At 48.7% G+C, this 19,518-nt stretch overlaps 1 protein-coding gene across 8 annotated transcripts in view; it reads left to right on the plus strand.

The window, feature by feature from the left end:
- Nucleotides 1–19,518, plus strand: part of MAGI1 (membrane associated guanylate kinase, WW and PDZ domain containing 1) — a 576,221-nt gene that overhangs the window by 462,078 nt on the left and 94,625 nt on the right. For all 8 annotated transcript variants that reach the window (XM_088473383.1, XM_088473386.1, XM_088473385.1 and 5 more), the window contains 3 exons: nucleotides 223–324; nucleotides 420–602; nucleotides 13,177–13,797. In XM_088473383.1, the coding sequence (XP_088329509.1) occupies nucleotides 223–324; nucleotides 420–602; nucleotides 13,177–13,797 (906 nt within the window). The remainder of the gene's footprint in view (nucleotides 1–222; nucleotides 325–419; nucleotides 603–13,176; nucleotides 13,798–19,518) is intronic.

Raw genomic sequence — 19,518 nt, forward strand, 5'->3', positions numbered from 1 at the left:
ATTTGTTTGCTTTAGTCCCGTCATATTGTCCCTGCCTTAAGAGCAGAGGCACTTTTGTGGAAATTAGAGGATGGAATCGTGTAGCTGGTCATTTAATAGGCTTAAAGTGATAGGTGGCTGCTGTCTGAGGAATGGAATAAAAACTGACTTGAAAAAGGGTTTGTGTTTAGCACACAGTGGACTAAACGTCCCATTAATTGATGATGTTCCTATTTTTACCAGAGTGGACAGCAGAACACCCACCTATAGCGCCTCCACCCATTGGTCTCCCTAACAACATCACCCCGAAAAAGAAGGAACCAGCAAGAGACACTTCCAACCAGGGTACAATATTAAGATCCTAACTAAACAGTATTAATGTGTCTGTGTTACAGTAACCGTGATCTTTAAACGGGTATTATTTTCTTTTCTTGTTGCAGTGAAACCATTCTTCACCAGGAATCCGTCTGAGTTAAAAGGAAAATTTATTAACACAAAACTTAGGAAAAGCACCCGAGGTTTTGGTTTCACTGTGGTTGGGGGAGATGAGCCTGATGAGTTCTTGCAGATAAAAAGTCTGGTTCTTGACGGCCCTGCTGCTCTTGATGGAAAAATGGAAACTGGTAAATAATTATTATTATTAGCCACAAGTACAGATTGAGAATTGAAGGTGTTAGATTTCTATAATTAAAAGAAGATTTTAAAATAGCTTTCCAGGAGGCTAAGTAGGGCGTAATCTCTAAGACTGTAGTAAGCAGGCCATGTAGAAAACAATGGTGATATATAAACTCCATGCATTATGATTGGACCAGAAGATGCAGAGACCACTTATCATTTTTATAGGCTGAGGGCCTGATTCAGAGCCGGACGCTATTTGCGGACGCTCGTTCAGAAAAAGGGGCCAGATATTTAAATTGAGCGCTCGCTCTTTGCGGTCTGTGGACACCTCTATGTCTGAGCGAGCGTCCGAAACATGCGCTCGCTATTTTGTAAAAACGCCCCTTGGCCGTTCGCATCATACGTCATCTCCCCTATTTATTAGATTTATCGAGTACATCGAAAGGCGTCTGAACTGCTCGCAGTGCTTGTGGTAGGTTTTACTTCCCGCAATCACTGCGAGCAGTTCAGGCTAAAAGACAACCAAGTGACGTGGTCGATGACGTTGCTTTGTTAATTATGCACACCCATTAAACGCCCGTTTTGACTGTTTTACACGCCTGCGTTCGGATCTCCACTCCCCGTTTTCAAGCACTTTCCCCTGTTACCACCCACAAACGCCTCATTCTGTCACTCAAATTAGCAGGCACTCGCTGTTTTGCGAGCACACGATTTCCGACCGCAATGACTGGTTGGCGCATGCGCATTACGACCCATACCCATACGCATGCGCAGAGGTGCGAACATCGCTCGGAGTGAGCGAGCAGCCACTTACGAGCGGCTCTGAATCAGGCCCTGAGCGATCTGATTTGCTATTGGAACAAGCAGTCTACTGGTACATTTTGTTTGTTTTTTTACAAAATGACTTATCTGCTTGTTACTCATATTGCCTAGCTACAGCTTTCAAGAAAAAGACCTGTAATTCTCTAAAGTCCTCTGTAACTGTCCATCAATAACCTATACTTTGTGACAGGATCTGTGGGTAAATTTGTTTGACATTTTAAAGGACACACTGACGCATTTTACGATCAGTGAAGAAATTATTCATTTTACAAATATAAAGTCTACAGAATTGTTCAGCTTTGTGATCCTTAATAAGGCAATACAACTCAACTTGTTTAAAATAATAATAAAAAATAAATAGGCCGCAGTAGTAAAATTCACAGAAAAATACCAGTATACTTTACTAAGATAAGAAAAAAAATAAAACATTTTATATAACCTGTACTTCCTTTCATTCTGGCATTAACCTAAAATGAAGAGTCCTCCAAAGTAGCGCTGTTATCGATACCCGTGAGCGAGCGGATAATGCAGGTAATGTCTTTATTATAGAGCACATATTACACTGCAGCAACGCACTTCACATCAGCTGTAGCTTTCTAGCTTCCTGTCTCCTAGGCCTAGGATTATTTTCAAACTTTATTGGCAGTACTACGAAATGCACACAGTGCAGTAGTTATAAGACTAATAGGCACATGAATAAACATTATTCCAACTCCCCCACTACACAACTACTTTCGTTTGAGGTCTCATCTTGGTTCTGGCGGCCCAGATCTAGAGCTGGTTGAGCTTTCATCCCATCAGTAGCAGGTGTAATCCTCTTCTGCCTCTTGTTAGAGGCAGCTTTTGCATCTTCCCACCACTCTGGCTGGGGTTGGGTCGACAGTCATAATTTTGGAAATTCAACATGTTGACATGGTCATAATGTAGACAGTGATGAATTATCGACATGTTAGAATGTTGACATATCGTCCCTGGTGGCCCAGCGACTTACCTGCTTCAGACGGCTTCAGGGCTCCAGCGGCACCTCCCGGGTCGCGGCAGTCATGTGTCTGTCACCTCTGGGTCAGCGCTCTGATCCCTCAGTGTTTCAGTGGGTACTTTTCCCTAATCACTATTCCCCCACCCCTCTAGTGCCTTATCCTAACCCCCCCCCCCCCCCCGCAGCCTAACCTTTCTTCCCACAGCCTACCCCTAATATCCACGTTCTGACAATGTTGATATTCCACCTGTCGACAATGTCAACATCACAACTGTCGACCTTTTGACTTCATTCCCTCCGACTCGGGTTGCTGTGTTGTACAAACCATGTCGGGCAGGAGTTTAGTTGGAAAGCTCGTGTTCCCTTATGTGGATCTTCAAACTTTTTAAAAATATTCTCTTTCACTAGCCTAATGCCTAATTCAGTCTCACTGTGACTCTGCTTGTGGCTTAGGCTGAATTACCTGTGAAATATTATTTATTTGTTCCTTTGCATTAATCAGCTTCCCATTTTAGGAACATTTTGAGTGTGTACATACGGGCTGTTTGCAAATGTTTTAATCTGCTGTATCTCAGGATTCTTTCTGTTCCATAGTTTATGTAGAGCTTTTACGGGGTAAACAATTGTGTAGTGCACAGACTGTCATGATTGCTTCACCCCAATATCTCATTGGCCTGAAAGGGCGTTCTTTAATCTCTTTCACGAACAGTACAGTCGTTCCTCCCTGCCCTACCTCTCTGCCTGGGGTTGTACGGTGCTGTGCTCTGGAACACAATTCCACTCTTTTTTTAAGATCACGTGTGTCTAAGCACTTGTGGGTGTTTCTGTGCCATTCCTGCATCTGTGTATGCTGGCATACTTCACGTTTAGGTCGACAGTGTCAAAATGTCGACAGGCTCTAATGGTCGACGGTTGAAAAGTCAACATTGACTTAGTTCGAAAGGATCTAAGGTCGACATGGTCAAAAGGTCAACGTATAGATTGTCGCCACATAAATTGTCAGCACTGGTTTTCATGGGTTAGGCTGTGGAAAAGGAGGTTAGGGATAGGCACTAGTGGGGAGAGTTAGGGATAGGCACTAGGGGGGAGGGTTAGGCACTAGAGGGGAGGGATAGGGTTAGGCACCAGGGGGAGGGTTAGCGTTGGGCACTAGGGGGAGGGTTGGGCTTAGGCACTAGGGGGAGGGTTAGGCACCAGGGGGAGGGTTAGGCACTAGGGGGGAGGGTTATGGTTAGGCACCAGGGGGGGGTAGAGTTAGGCACTAGGGGGGAGGGTTAGGCACCAGGGGAAGGGTTAGGCACTAGGGGGGAGGGTTATAGTTAGGCACTAGGGTGAAGGGTTAGACACCAGGGGGAGGGTTAGGCACCAGGGGGAGGGTTAGGCACTAGGGTGGATGGATAGGGTTAAGCACCAGGGGGGAGGGTTAGGGATAGGCACTAGGGGGGAGGGTTAGGGATAGGCACTAGGGGGGAGGGTTAGGGTAGGCACTAGAGGGGAGGGTTAGGCACTAGGGGGGAGGGATAGGGTTAGGCACCAGCTGGAGGGTTAGGGTTAGGCACTAGGGGGCAGGGTTAGGCACCAGGGGGAGGGTTAGGGTTAGGCACTAGGGGGGAGGGTTATGGTTAGGCACCAGGGGGAGGGTTAGGCACTAGGGAGAGGGTTAAGGTGAGGATTAGGGTTAAAATAACAAAAATTTCAATAAAAAATGTCTACCTTTTCTGTGTCGTCCATTTGTGTATCAACCTTTAGTCCATGTCAACCTTTTAACAGTCGACCATTTGACCCTGTCAATTAATTGCCTGTTGACCATCTGCTGTCGACCCATTGACTGTTTATCTAGAAACTGTTTATCTTTTATTCCATACCCAAATATTGTTAGACTTCCTGTGGCGCTTCATCCTTGCTGTACAGCAGTTGGGCCATTGTGTAGCTTCACTGATCACTGATGAACATGAGAAAATACTGCTTCCTTCCTGTGCTCATTGGTCCAGCACATCGCTGTGTTTCAAGTCCGGAGTGTGTACAGCTCTATTATTGCTGGGTTTTGGAATTTGTTTCCTCGTCATTTTGTCTTTGAAGCTGTCAGTAGCTCTTATCATCTGAATGCACTGATCAGTCCTGATAATGTTAGGGAGCTGCTCTTTATCTGGCTTCCTTACTGCTTCGGGGGTTCCTGTGTCCTGGACATTGGTGTCACATATGGATGTATTGTAGATAATAGGTCAGTCCTGCTTGGCTGTATTGACATCTACATTGTACTTAAGTGGATGCAACTCATCAGTGCTTTCTCCGTCTGTGACTGTTTTCTGTGACGGTACAGTTGTCACAACATTGCTTTGTGATCTTCAGTGACAATGGGCCACTTCCAAGATCTGGTACATATATTATGCATTGGTATAGTTCTAGTGTGTGTAGGGGAGACTGGTAAGATACGGTAGTAACCATACAATAGTGTGACCCAGTGGTGCGGCGAGAAATGTAACGGTACATCGCGTTCGCCATGCACAGGGCTGCCATCAAAAATTGTAGGGCTATGGTCTGACAAAATAGGCAGAAACATCCCCCCCCCTTGACGTCACGCCATGCCAGCTCATAAAAGAAAAATTTTATTGCAGCGTACGTAGGAGGTGGAGCGGGGGGGCGGCCCTGGGCAGCTGGTTGGGAAGTGACTTGACTCACTGTATTGTACTGCAGAAAGGGCGGGGGGATAGCGAGGGACTGGCTGGTAACTTTCCTGGCTTTGCTATGTGCCCATGCGTGCCCAGGGAATAAGGCCCGACACCCTGGAGGTCTAGGGTGGTAAAGAGGAAGGGTTGTCCCACTGGGACCTTACCTGCTCTGCCGACCTTGGCGGGCACAGAGGGGTACCCTCTGCGCCAGCCCTTCCCCGCAAGGATCAGCGCTGCTCCTCAGCTTGCCAAGTGCTGGATCCTCACATGCCTCTAGGTGGTCGCTTGACTACGCAGACTACTTGACTCCCAGCAGACTTAACTTGAACAGCAAAGAAGCCGTTATAAAATATATTGTTTTGTCCAGGGGCGTATCTATAATGGGTGCAGGGTGTGCGGGGAAAATGGGCCCCTGGGTCCAGGGGGGCCCCGCACACCCTGCACCCAACAATTACTTACCTCTCCGGAGTCCAACGTCAGCGCTGCGATCCGGCGCTGTACCACCACTGGCAAATGGCCGCGGCGGCCATTTTCCCATCGTTTGTGCAGTACAGGGAAAATGGCCGCCGCGGCCATTTTCCCGGTGACCTGTACATACATTATAGACTCTGGGTACACTCTAGTGCCCAGAGTCTATAACTCCGGCGCTGGCCGCGCACAGCTCAATGCGCTGCCGGGCGGAGAGAAGGGGACCTGTGACGGAGACTGCACACGGGCCCCCTCCTCTCGAGAAACGCCCCTGGTCTTGTCCTTTCATATATCTGTATGTAGGTGCCTCCCCCTATATATTCTGCATTGTGCCCCCTATATATTCTGCATTGTGCCCCCTATATGTTCTGCATTGTGCCCCCTATATGTTCTGCATTGTGCCCCCTATATGTTCTGCATTGTGCCCCTATATGTTCTGCATTGTGCCCCCTATATGTTCTGCATTGTGCCCCCTATATGTTCTGCATTGTGCCCCCTATATGTTCTGCATTGTGCCCCCTATATGTTCTGCATTGTGCCTCCTATATGTTCTGCATTGTGCCTCCTATATGTTCTGCCTCCCCTTCTCTGTATCCCACTATGCTCCACATGCCGCATTGTGCTTCCCTTTCCCTCATCTCATTCACACTGTGCTCCCCTTTCCCTCATCTCACCCACACCGTGCCCCCCCTTCCCTCATCTCACCCACACTGTGCTCCCCCTTCCCTCATCTCACCCACACTGTGCTCCTCTTCCCTCATCTCACCCACACTGTGCTCCCCCTTCCCTCATCTGACCCACACTGTGTTCCCCCTTCCCTCATCTCACCGACACTGTGCCCCCCTTCCCTCATCTCACCGACACTGTGCCCCCCTTCCCTCATCTCACCCACACTGTGCTCCCCCTTCCCTCATCTCACCCACACTGTGCCCCCCTTCCCTCATCTCACCGACACTGTGCTCCCCTTCCCTCATCTCACCCACACTGTGCTCCCCCTTCCCTCATCTCACCCACACTGTGCTCCCCCTTCCCTCATCTCACCCACACTGTGCTCCCCCTTCCCTCATTTCTCCCACACTGTGCTCCCCCTTCCCTCATCTCACCCACACTGTGCTCCCCCTTCCCTCCCACACTGTGCTCCCCCTTCCCTCATCTCACCTACACTGTGCTCCCCCTTCCCTCATCTCACCCACACTGTGCTCCCCCTACCCTCATCTCACCCACACTGTGCTCCCCCTTCCCTCATCTCACCCACACTGTGCTCCCCCTTCCCTCATCTCACCGACACTGTGCCCCCCTTCCCTCATCTCACCGACACTGTGCCCCCCTTCCCTCATCTCACCCACACTGTGCTCCCCCTTCCCTCATCTCACCCACACTGTGCTCCCCCTTCCCTCGTCTCACCCACACTGTGCCCCCCTTCCCTCATCTCACCGACACTGTGCTCCCCCTTCCCTCATTTCTCCCACACTGTGCTCCCCCTTCCCTCATTCCTCCCACACTGTGCTCCCCCTTCCCTCATCTCATCCACACTGTGCTCCCCCTTCCCTCATCTCATCCACACTGTGCTCCCCCTTCCCTCATCTCATCCACACTGTGCTCCCCCTTCCCTCCCACACTGTGCTCCCCCTTCCCTCATCTCTCACCCACACTGTGCTCCCCCTTCCCTCCCACACTGTGCTCCCCCTTCCCTCATCTCTCACCCACACTGTGCTCCCCCTTCCCTCATCTCACCCACACTGTGCTCCCCCTTCCCTCATTTCTCCCACACCGTGCCCCCCCTTCCCTCATCTCACCCACACTGTGCCCCCCCTTCCCTCATCTCACCCACACTGTGCCCCCCCTTCCCTCATCTCTCACCCACACTGTGCCCCCCCTTCCCTCATCTCTCACCCACACTGTGCTCCCCCTTCCCTCATCTCACCCACACTGTGCTCCCCTTCCCTCATCTCACCCACACTGTGCTCCCCTTCCCTCATCTCACCCACACTGTGCTCCCCTTCCCTCATCTCACCCACACCGTGCTCCCCCTTCCCTAATCTCAGCCACACTGTGCTGCCCCTTCCCTCATCTCACCCACACTGTGCTCCCCTTCCCTCATCCGACCCACACCGTGCCTCCCCTTTCCTCATCTCACCCACACTGTGCTCCCCTTCCCTCATCTCACCCACACCGTGCTCCCCCTTCCCTCATCTCACCCACACTGTGCTCCCCTTCCCTCATCTCACCCACACTGTGCTCCCCTTTCCCTAATGTCACCCACACTGTGCCCCCTGATGTCACCCACACTGTGCTCCCCCTTCCCTAATCTCATCCACACTGTGCTCCCCCTTCCCTCATCTCACCCACACTGTGCCCCCTCATGTCACACACACTGTGCTCCCCCTTCCCTCATCTCACCCACACTGTGCCCCCTCATCTCATCCACATTGTTTCCCTTTCCCTCATGTCACCCACACTGTGCCCCCTGATGTCACCCACACTGTTCCCCCTTTCCCTCCTCTCACCTACACTGTGCCCCTCCTTTCATCGATACTGTGCCCCCTTCTCTCACCCACACTGTGCTCCCCCTCCAACACTTACCTATAACAATGCTGGCCAGTTCTTCTCCCTGGCAGTTGGCTCCTCTGCATGCAGAGCCAGCTGTGCTGTCATCATGCCTGACGCTGGTCGTGGTCTCTGGAGAAGCAGAACACCGCACTGTCCGGGATGGGGGCGGAGCTTCCTGATGACTCATCAGCTCTCTTAGCCAATGATCAGAGGAGACTGAAGCAGACAGCTCAGCTCACTTCAGACTCCTCAGATCACTGACTTAAATATCCGAGGAATCATCAGGCAGCCGGGCCCCTCCCCCAGTGCTGCTCACAGAACTCAGCCTCCTCTCTGACTCAGCTTCTCCAGGCCACGGCGGCAGATGCTAATGCCGGCCCAAGGCCGGGTCCTGCATGTGTGTGCAGCGTCCGGCTGCAGACTGCTGGCGGCACCTTGTCCTCCGGCCCACCCTCTTACAGTGCAGTAGCAGGGGGGTAGGAGCCGGTTCCTCGAGTGTCTGGGCCCGTGACTCCAGTCCCGACAGCTCCCCCTCTGATGGCGGCCTTGGCCATACCCACTGTGGGCCTGATTCAGAGCCGGACGCTATTTGCGAACGGTCGTTCAGAAAAAGGGGCCGGCTATTTAAATTGAGCGCTCGCTCTTTGCGGTCTGTTAATGCCTCTATGTCTGAGCGAGCGAATGAAACATGCGCTCGCTATTTTGTAAAGACGCCCCCTGGCCGTTCGCATCATACGTCATCTCCGCTATTTATTAGATTAATCGAGTACATCGAAAGGTGTCTGAACTGCTCGCAGTGCTTGTGGTAGGTTTTACTTCCCGCAATCACTGCGAGCAGTTCAGGCTAATAGACAACCAAGTGACGTGGCCAATGACGCTGCTTTGTTAATTATGCACTCCCATTAAACGCCTGTTTTGACCGTTTGGCACGCCTGCGTTCGGATCTCCACTCCCCGTTTTCAAGCACCTTCCCCTGTTACCACCCACAAACGCCTCATCCTGTCACTCAAATTAGCAGGCCCTCGCTGTTTTGCGAGCGCACGATTTCGGACCGCAATGACCTGTTGGCATTACAACCCATACGCATGCGCAGATGAGCGAACATCGCTCGGAGCGAGTGAGCGGACGCTTACGAGCGGCTCTGAATCAGGCCCTGTGTACGACGGCACGATGTATCGTACATGCTGCATCTAACCATACCGTGATGTTCATTGCATCGTCCCATCTGGTGTGCACGACAGCAGATGGGACGATGCAGTGAACGATGGTTCAGGTATGTGATATATATCGTTCCGATCCGTATCGGAACAATACATCGTATAGTGTGTGCCCAGCTTAGCTGTCCTTTATTCCTCTGGAAGTGACATACTGTCCATCAGCTGCAGGTGAGAGAAGACGCTGTATTGCTGACCTGTTGTAGAAGAGCCGGTACACCATGCATGTCTTTCAGTGCCGCCAGCCCGTCAAGAGCCGCGCCGGGGCCTCGGCAAAAAAGGGCGTGGCATAACCGTGGGAGGCGTGGCCACACCCCCTTGGGTAAAAAAAAAAGAAAGACGCCAGAGGGACATCTGAGTGTTAAACTCGGAAGTCCCTCTGTCCGAGGCTATCGTAAAGTCGCATTTCTAAGTACATACCGGGGTAATTAACCCCCGTATGTACCCGAACAGCAGCGTGATGCTTAGTACACCCCGCCCGGGGAGAGAGAGGCCGCGCTTGCATCCTGTGTGCTCATAGTCCTTACCCCGATCTCGTGTCTATAACGCTGATTCTGCACTGGGCACGTTGGCATTACATGTGCTCCCTGTTTTCCGCTTCTATTAATCCTCAAGCTCGTCTTTGACCTATTGAAACGTGATCTTTTTATCTGGGCGAGCATCAACCGCGGGCACAAGCAATTTACAGTTTTCTGGGAGACTACTAAATAGCAGTTGTGCTTTGTCAGATGGGCCACTGTGAAGTCTTTGATTTGCTATGAAACTTACCAGCAGCTTCTTACAAAGCAACAAGAAACATCACAGAAACTGTCGCCTCAATGGTTTCCCGCCTTTTTTTTTTTTTTTTTTAATTCTTTTTTGCTTTACTAACAACATAATAAAACAATAAAACACTCTCAGTTCAGTAGTTGTCATAATGAGAATATGAATACACATTATTCTAACAGTGACCTTCCCATTCTGGTAAATACGCTGCCGTCACTTTAGAAATTACCCCCTCCCCCCCTAAGAAAAAAAGGACTCTCCTTAGTGAATAAGGGGTAATTGCAGTGTTGGGCTGTCGTCTGAGAATAACACTGCACTGAAGGGAAGTATAACTTTTTATTTTTATCGACAAACCAAATAAAGGACGCTGCCATTTAGAGACAAAATGGCCAACAGTTGGAAAGCCGTGACATTGTAAGACAGTTCTATGTGTTCAACAAAAAAAAATCTTTGCTGCAGTCGCGTTAAAGAGCCCAGCTCGGTGCGCCAGGTCCCAGGAGACTGCCAGCGCCAGGAGTCTTTTCTGCGTTTTTTTATTGCCGAAAATGCATCTGTCGCAGTGTGACTAAGACACACCAGTAGACTATGCTGATTAATTTGTTATGCGACACTTGTTTATATGTGTGCGACTGAATCTGTATGCGAAGTGTACAATGTAGCGCCCACAGCTTGTTTCATTTCAAGTTTCATTGTGCTTCATATACAGACTCAGGTGCACACAGAAATACAAGTGTCACATATCAAATTAACCAGCACAATCTGAAGACTCCTGACGATAACAGAGTAGCACTGAACCTGGCGGCTTTCTCATACCAGGCATGTCGCCCTGCGTGGCGTATTGAGGTTAGATGTATGAAGACACATCTATATACATAAGGCAACAACTGATTGGATGCCTTGGCCCCCATCCAATCAGGTGCCACATTCACTAAACGCGTACCATCCTGGCAGGCTTGAATTAACCACCTTCTTGTCCAGATTTCACAGCTCCCTGCTTATCCGTCGCTCTGGGTCTCGTACGAAAGGGGGCGTGCTGTCGATGTTGAGTGACAGCACGCCCCCTTTGGTGGGCGGGCCGAGGGCGTGGCTGCCCATACGGAGGCGTTCCCATGGGAATGCCTACCGTCTGGGGCCGGCCCCACTGCACTGGTGGTGTCAGCACTCCTACTGACATCACCAGTGATGTCAGTAGGAGTGCTTTCGGCTCTGTTAGAGCCAAAAGCACTCTAGGGCTTACCGCAACGAGACCCTACCACAAGGGTCTCGTTGCAAGCCCGATGGTCGCGATGGTCTTGACCATCGCGACCATCTTCCTGGCCGCTCGCTATAGCTGTGGGTGGTCACCCACAGCTCCGCGAGCGGCGAGGAGGGCGCTCTAATAAAACAGAAGGCTGGCCCTGATTCAGAGCGAGCACTCTGTCAGAGCGTCTGGCTCTGAAAGTACAATACTATTGCTCTGCTTAGGCCTCAGAGTAACCATCCAACTAAGATTGCATTTATTTACATGGAGAGGGATCCACTTTGAGAAGGACAAAATAAAAAGAAGGATTATCATCTGCAAAAACACTATGGAGACCAGTGGTCTTCAACCCATAGCTCGCAAGATACTGGTAGCTTGCAGTCTTAATTTTGTTAGCTCACCTAGCTGCAGTATTGCAGAGTCAACTAGGAGGGTAGCTCGCCTAGCTGCAGTACTGCCGAGTCAGCTGGGAGCCCACTAGGTGGAAGTGACCTCTGATGCATGCTCTCCTGTGGCATCGACGCCACGGGTGGAGCCACAGGGAAGTGATTGTCATAGCCGCAACGATCACCTGACGTGCTTCCCCGTGGGTCTATCCATGGCGTCTACGCCGCCGTGGAGCGGCACAATACGTGACAAACGCCGCTAGTGACTCCTGCCCAGCCCTCCCGGAAAATCACACAGCAGCCCTGCCTATATCTTTTGCTCCTCTACTGCACGTACCTCCTTGGAGCCGGTAACTTTATTTACAAAATACAACATTATCACTGTATTAATTAAATTCATTGTTGTTTTCTACTGTATGAAACAATTTTTAATTTTCATTAAATGGCTCAATTGTTCGGTTACAATTATTAGCCAGATTTTTTTTTTTTTTCTATAATTTTAGTAGCTCTTCAGGAGGTTTAATTTGTCTCGAGTAGCTCACACCCCAATTAAGGTTGGGGACCACTGATGTAGACAGAATTGATTGGACGCTGACAGCAAATAGATCAACGAGATTTTATTGACATCAGTACTTTGTAGGTCCACCACGTGCAGTGATTACTGCAGACAATCTTTTTGGCAAACTGTCCACAAGTTCCTGGATAACAGCAGGCGGTATGTTTTGCCATTCCGCCTTAAGTACAGTGACCAACTGTGACACTGAAGAAGGTCGAGTCAGCCTAGAATGCACCTGTCACTCCAATTCATCCCTGAGGTTCTCAATGAGGTTAAGATCTGGACTGGAGCTGACCAGTCCATCCAGGTTACCAATATTTTCTGTATACCAGTCCAGCGGCGCCCTGGATACATGACAGTTGGCATTGTCGTCCTGATAAAAACATCGCTGTTTCTGGAGAACTGCAAGTGCATGGGCCTCCCTACCAAGTGTTCTTGTTGAAACCGCCACATTAGTGGCCATTTGGAACTCACATGCAATGGTATGCATTTCGCTTGTGCGGAGGTGTCCAATCACTTTTGTCTACATAGTGTATTACTAATCTTGAAGCATATATTATTTAGTGATGTTTCATGGGGGAAGCAAAAGAATAGTAAAATTTAGCAGTTGCAGAGAAACATTTTATTGCACATCTATTGGAAAATTACCAACAAAAATAAACAAGTGTTCTAAGTAGGCTGTTTTTGTACTTAAAACTTGGTAGGAGCCACATGAGTGAGACTGACATAAAATATCCCTGAAAAAAGGTTACGCTGTAATGTGGAATCATTTTTAAAGTGAATTTATTTCCATTTAAAAAAAAAAAATTTCTTTAAAAAAAAAAAAAAGGTTCGGTTTAAAATAAAAAAATTGGCCTTTCAGGTGATTTGGATGTATGCTGTGCACAATTTAAATTTCATTATTTAATCCGGTATTTTCCCCCTCTGCAGGCGATGTCATCGTCAGTGTAAATGAGACCTGTGTGCTTGGCTATACCCACGCTCAAGTGGTGAAGATCTTCCAGTCTATACCGATCGGCGAAAGTGTTGACCTTGAACTCTGCCGAGGTTACCCACTTCCTTTCGATCCTGACGACCCCAACACAAGCATGGTGACGTCAGTGGCCATTGTGGATAAAGATCCCATCATTGTCAATGGCCAAGAAAATTATGACTCCCCATCTAGCAACAGCAGCAAAACTAGAAAAGTCAATAACTTAAAAGAGCCGCGGCCTAGCAGCCCCGTGGACGTATCTTCCAATGGTTCCCATGGTTACCCTAATGACACAGTCTCGTTGGCATCTTCTATAGCAACGCAACCTGAACTCATTACCGTGCATATAGTAAAAGGGCCAATGGGGTTTGGCTTCACCATAGCAGATAGTCCTGGTGGTGGAGGCCAGAGAGTGAAACAGATTGTAGATAGCCCTCGATGCCGCGGCCTGAAGGAAGGAGATCTCATTGTGGAGGTGAACAAGAAGAATGTGCAGACTCTTACACATAATCAAGTTGTGGATTTACTCATCGAATGTCCAAAGGGGAGTGAAGTTACACTGTTGGTGCAAAGAGGAGGTAAGGTTTATGGGAGCTCAAGCCGATATATTAATTCACAGTCTGTAGACCCAGCTGGTGTGAAGTTTTCATGCTTTGTGGAACCCAAAAGAGCTTCACAGCCAACTTGTCCTAGAACTTCTAAAATGACCACGTCTGCATCTAGGAATTTAGAGAATTGTCGTTTTTATCATCCATACAGTAAACAGTAGTGATTGGTCCTCCTTGAACAAATGTGTCCACTGTCGCACTATGGACCTGATTGAGAGATGTACGCTGCGCCAATATTTACACAGTTGAGCGATTATTGGGGAATCTCGCACGTGTTTGAGTTGCACTGCCATGCATCAAGTTACTTTATCGTAGTCGCTCGCAGCGACTCTTTTTACTCGCAGTATGATTGGTAGTCAAGGAGCGTTTGCGGGAGATAACGTGGAGTGGTGGCAAAAAAACGCAGGCGTATCACAACCGTTTTTAGGGCATTTCACAGCCTGCGTCTAAGATCCCGTACGCAACGGAAGTGGCGCTGCGTCTCAGTTCCCCCGGCCATAGGGTGACTCAGAAGACTGATAATCGAATGATCTGTGACCGATGCTGCAGGTTCGTACGCAGACGCTTGGATTTGCAAAGCCGCAGGTGGGCGTTTCAATACATTCCTCGGTATGTTTGCGCACAGCAGCTGCGTACCGGATCGCAGCAGCAATGGCGTTAGCGTACATCTCTGAATCGAGCCCAGTGTGTGACCCAATCCGTACAGATAAAAGTCCATTCCAGCGAGTTTAGGGGGCGATCTACCGGATGAGTTCAAATTATCTGAGATAATCGCCCCACTGCGGAGGGGATTGGAGAGAGACCTTCCACTGCGTTACCGGAATTGCCAGATCTGTACAGACTGGATGCTCAACTGATTTGGCTGAGACACTTCAGTGCCTGACAACAGAGAGGTGTTTTATGCCTAAAGCTGGTCATAGACTGCATGATATTTGCAGACGACTGGGACGGGGGAGGCGCAGTGGACCAATAATTACAGCGCCTACATACATTGCACATTCTATGGGTGCGATCTCTATTACCAGCATGCAGTGGTCTGAACGATATTTGGTAGGTTCAATAATTCAGTCGATCCAGACCGTTGTTAATTCTTTATCGGTTGTCGTTCAGGTCCATACACTGAAGGATAATCGTTTGGTCAGCTACAGTAGATTGCACCATTATCGTGCAGTGTACGGTCTTCTTTATGCTGCACACACATGGGACGACCGTCAGCGATAACTATATCGCTGATCGATCTCCTGGGTGTGCTGGATGATCGATATCGATCATCCAGCACACCAACGACCCGCGATCAACCCGCGGGTCCTTATAGTAACCTGGTCGATATATCGATCACGCTGGCCTGCATGCACGGGCGATGGACGATATCGTTATCGTCCATGCGTGCCCGCACATCGCAGATCGTTGGTGGGCTAGAGGCACCGAAAAATACACAATATGGACGATAACGATATGATCGATATGGTTCATATCGTGCATTTTAATCGTGCCGTGTGTACGCACCTTAAGAGCTAGGCAGATGGTTGGGTGTGAACTAGGGATGTGCAGGCTCGGATAGGTTCGAGTTTGCACGTGGAGTTCGGATTTTTCCCTCCATAAAAACGGAACTCAGAACGAGGCAAAACGTCATATTACATGGACGAACATCATCATTCCTGGACAAAAGACCAGGAATGATGATGTTCGTCCATGTAAGATGACGTTTTGCCTCGTTCTGAGTTCCGTTTTTTTGGAGGGAAAAATCCGAACTCCACGTGCAAACTCGAACCTATCCGAGCCTGCACATCCCTAGTGTGAACTGAAAAAACGGGTCACATACCGTTACCTGCTGTCCATTCATTAACTCACACATTGAAAATAAAATCCTTTCAGATTTCTTTAATGAAAAAAAAAAATAGAATTAGTACCCTGCTGCTTTATAAATCATTTTTTGAAGTATTTCAAACTTAAAGTGCTTCTCAGTAGATCAGAGGTACATTTAACTCTTCCGTGTGTATATGCCTACGTGAGAACACACATTACTGCATTATGTTCCGCTGTTAGTACAATATGGCTGAGTTTACAGTAAGTAGATGAATGTCTGACCTGATCTTGGTCAGCTGCCGAAATGCATAATTGGCTCCAGTCGGACTGAGTGTCTTCATTCCCTGTACAGTATCAAGAGTCCATCGATTTAAAGAAAACTCAGAGTTATTATTAAGCCACCTTACTTTGTCTAGCAGACCCCACAATTAACACAGCTTTTAAAATGAAACGTATGTCTAAATGCCGAAATAAAAACAATTTCATGATATGCATAATTTGTGGCCTAATAATAGTTGAACAATTTTCCACCCCAAACAATTTATATTTAATGTGCCTCCCCGCTCCCCAATATAATACGTAATTTTCTGTGATATTCAGCCAAAATGTGTCAGCATGGTTAGGCCCAACACGTAATGCCGGCAATGGTTTATAGCAGGATTTTCCAAACTCGGCCCTCAAGGTACCCGAACAGTCCAAGTTTTAACCACTTAACGGACAAATTTTTTTACATTTTTTTTTAAATGAGCTCAGAAATTGGCAGGGTTTTTTTTTTTTAATAAAGTTATGAATGTATTTTTAATAATATTTTTAAATATTTTATTTAAAAGAAAAAAGCTTGGGGATGTTTGGCATAGGCACCCATTGTAAAATCACCTGCCACCCTCCTTCAGAAATAGCGCTCCCCCCGGTGGCAAAAGATACCCAGCATTATCACCCCAAACCCCTAATGGTAATAAATCTCAGTGGCAGAGCCCCCACATCCAGCCCCAGTGATATTGGACCCCCGCTCAATTAGTGCCCCCCATCTCGTGTCACTGTACATTCATTTGCATTTTTTAAATATATATTCACCTACCACCCAGCCAAAATATATATTTTTGGTGGGTCTTAAACCACCCCCCAAGTGCCAAAAGATGAGCCCCAATTACCCCCTCCCCTGTGGGCATAGCTCCATCCCATCACCTTATTGCAGAGCACAGCTGCGCTTGCAAAGATCAGCACAATAGTTCTCGTGGGAACTGTGGGGGTCATTCAGACCCGCTCAAAAGCGGGTCGATGTTGCCCCACTGCGCATGCGCACGACGGAGGGAGCTCCATCGTGCGCATGCGCGAGACCCGGATAGCGACGTGCTCTCCGTTCTCCGGGTCTCGCACCAAAGGGGACGTGCTGTCGATGTTGATTGACAGCACGCCCCTTTTGGTGGGCGTGCCGGGGGCGTGGCTGCCAGACGGAGGCATTCCCATGGGAACGCCTACCGTCTGAAGCCGGTCCCACTGACATCAGTAATGATCAGTAATACATCATAATGATGTCAGTGGGAGTGATTTTGGCTCTGATAGAGCCAAAATCACTCCTGGGCTTGCGGCAGCGAGACCCTACCGCATGGTCTCGTCGCAAGCCCGATGGTCGCGATGGTCAAAGACCATCGCGACCATCTTTTTGGCCGCTCACATATGCTGTGGGTGGTCACCCACAGCTATGCGAGCGGCCAGGAGGCTGCTCCATTTTCAGGTAGGAGGGCACTGATTCAGAGCGAGCGCTCTGGTCACAGCATTCAGCTCTGAATCAGGCCCTGTGTTCCCCATCTCACACTTGAGTTACAGCGCATGTACCCTAGAGTGTCATTCGCACGGCATTCTGTGGCGCGATTTCAGGCGTGATGTTGGTAGTCACAGACAGCAACATAACTCCCAGGGGGCTGTAGTATAAGGAGGAGATCCGTTCTGCACAAGCGCAGAACATATTTCCTCCATGCAGACGGGGGACGTCCGGTACAGCACTACTGTACCTGCAGACACTTTCCACGCATTTGTGCCAGGAAAGTGGTTAAGGATATCCAGGCTTGTGCACAGATGGTACAATCAAACTGACTTAATAATTAAGTCACCTGTGTTTAAGCATGGATATCGTCAAAACCTGGACTGTTGTGGTGCCTTGAGAACCGAGTTTGGGAAGCTCTGGTCTATAGCCAGGCCACGTTAGGTCTTAGTGTGCCAAACTCTGCAACATAAGTTCGTTTATGACCTTAAACAGAGTTTAATTAACAGTATGAATAAATGCAAGCTTTCAGTTTTCTAGGCCGTTCTGTTATTTGGCAGGTTTGTTGAAAGTGCTTTTCGTTATATTGCTGGTCTTTTGAATACGGAGTGAATGGAAATGAAACATTAGTGGCTAATTGGTTCAGGTGGTAAGTCGAAAATTATGCTCCAGCGCTGAGAGTGATGCGCCAGGAAAATGAAGATTGTACATTTGTTCCTTTATGTAGATTAGGGACCTCTTGTCACAATAAGCAGTATATATATAGGCCACCAATTTATGAGGTTACGCTTTACCAGTTTCAAGTCCTCTATCTCGTTTTGAGACCTTTCCAGGCTCCAAAACTTAGTCAAATCTAGGAGATTTTGACTAAGTGTCTCCTACCTATTTTCTGCTGCCCGAGAAATAACAGGACTCCGGTCTCTCTTGAGGGAGGTGTATCAAACATTCTAAAGAGAACATGCGGAGGTGTAGCCCACGGTAAAGCCAATCAGATTACTGCTATCATTTATCAATTGCATTCTATGAAATGATAGCGAGAATCTGATTTGTTGCTATGGTGACAACATGTCCTCTTTAAAAGATTTGATGCTTCTCCCGTGAGGTTTGATAGTAATCCGATGACACAGGGACTGAGAGAGGTGTTTGCGGCCTGATTTTTAAGAGCTCTTGTCCGCTACTAAACTCTCTTTTATATTTGCTGAAGAGTCAGAAAGCCATCCTTACCCTGTAAATGGAAACAAGTGCTAAATAAATACAAGATGAATGTGCTATTTCCATGACGTTACACAACTGATGGTTTTAGACTGAAAGTGAGATCTATGAATTGTATTTTCAAATGTTCTGCCAGAAAAATATGGAAGTCAGTCTTTGAAGTGCATCAGCGAAGACGGGGGCTGGGAGCTAGTTTTAGGGATCTGTGGGCCTGATTCGGACCCGGTCGCTAAGATGCGAACGCTTGCTGCCAAAAGGGGCCGGGTATGCAAATCCCGCGATCTCACTGTCTGGCTTAAGGACGCCCTCTAAGTGTTAGAGGGTGACGGCAGTGAGCGTACGCAGGAGTATAAAGCCGCCCACCTTTCTCTCTTAGCACACGTCATTTCCAGGAAGTGTCTGATTAATCGGTAACATCGAGACCCATCGGACCTGCTCGCAGCCCTTGAGGTAGCCCCTACCCCACCACAAGCACTGCGATCACTGCAGGCTAAAATACAACCAAGTGACGTGTTCAGTGACGCAACTTTGCTAATTATGCACACCCATTAAACTCCATTTTGATGCTCAGACGCGCCTGCGTTCGCACATCCACTTTGCCGTTCACAAGCACCTTCCCCTGTCACCACCCACAAACGGCGCTATCTGTCACTCCAAATCGCGTCCAGTCTGTGTACTACGAGCGCACGATTCCCGGCCGCAGTGACTGGGTCGCGCACGTGTACTTTGACGCATACGCAGATGTGCGATAATCGCCCCTAGCGAGCGTTCGCAACTTAGCGACCGGGTCTGAATCAGGCCCTATGTACTAAGCCTTGGAGAGAGATAAAGTGGACAGAGATAAAGTACCAACCTATCAGCTCCTAACTGTCATTTCACAGCCTCTAAAGTGACAATTAGGTAATTGGTTG

The sequence above is a fragment of the Taudactylus pleione genome, unplaced genomic scaffold (genome assembly GCF_031769625.1).
Source record: "Taudactylus pleione unplaced genomic scaffold, aTauple2 ptg000135l, whole genome shotgun sequence".
Classification (NCBI taxonomy): domain Eukaryota; kingdom Metazoa; phylum Chordata; class Amphibia; order Anura; family Myobatrachidae; genus Taudactylus; species Taudactylus pleione.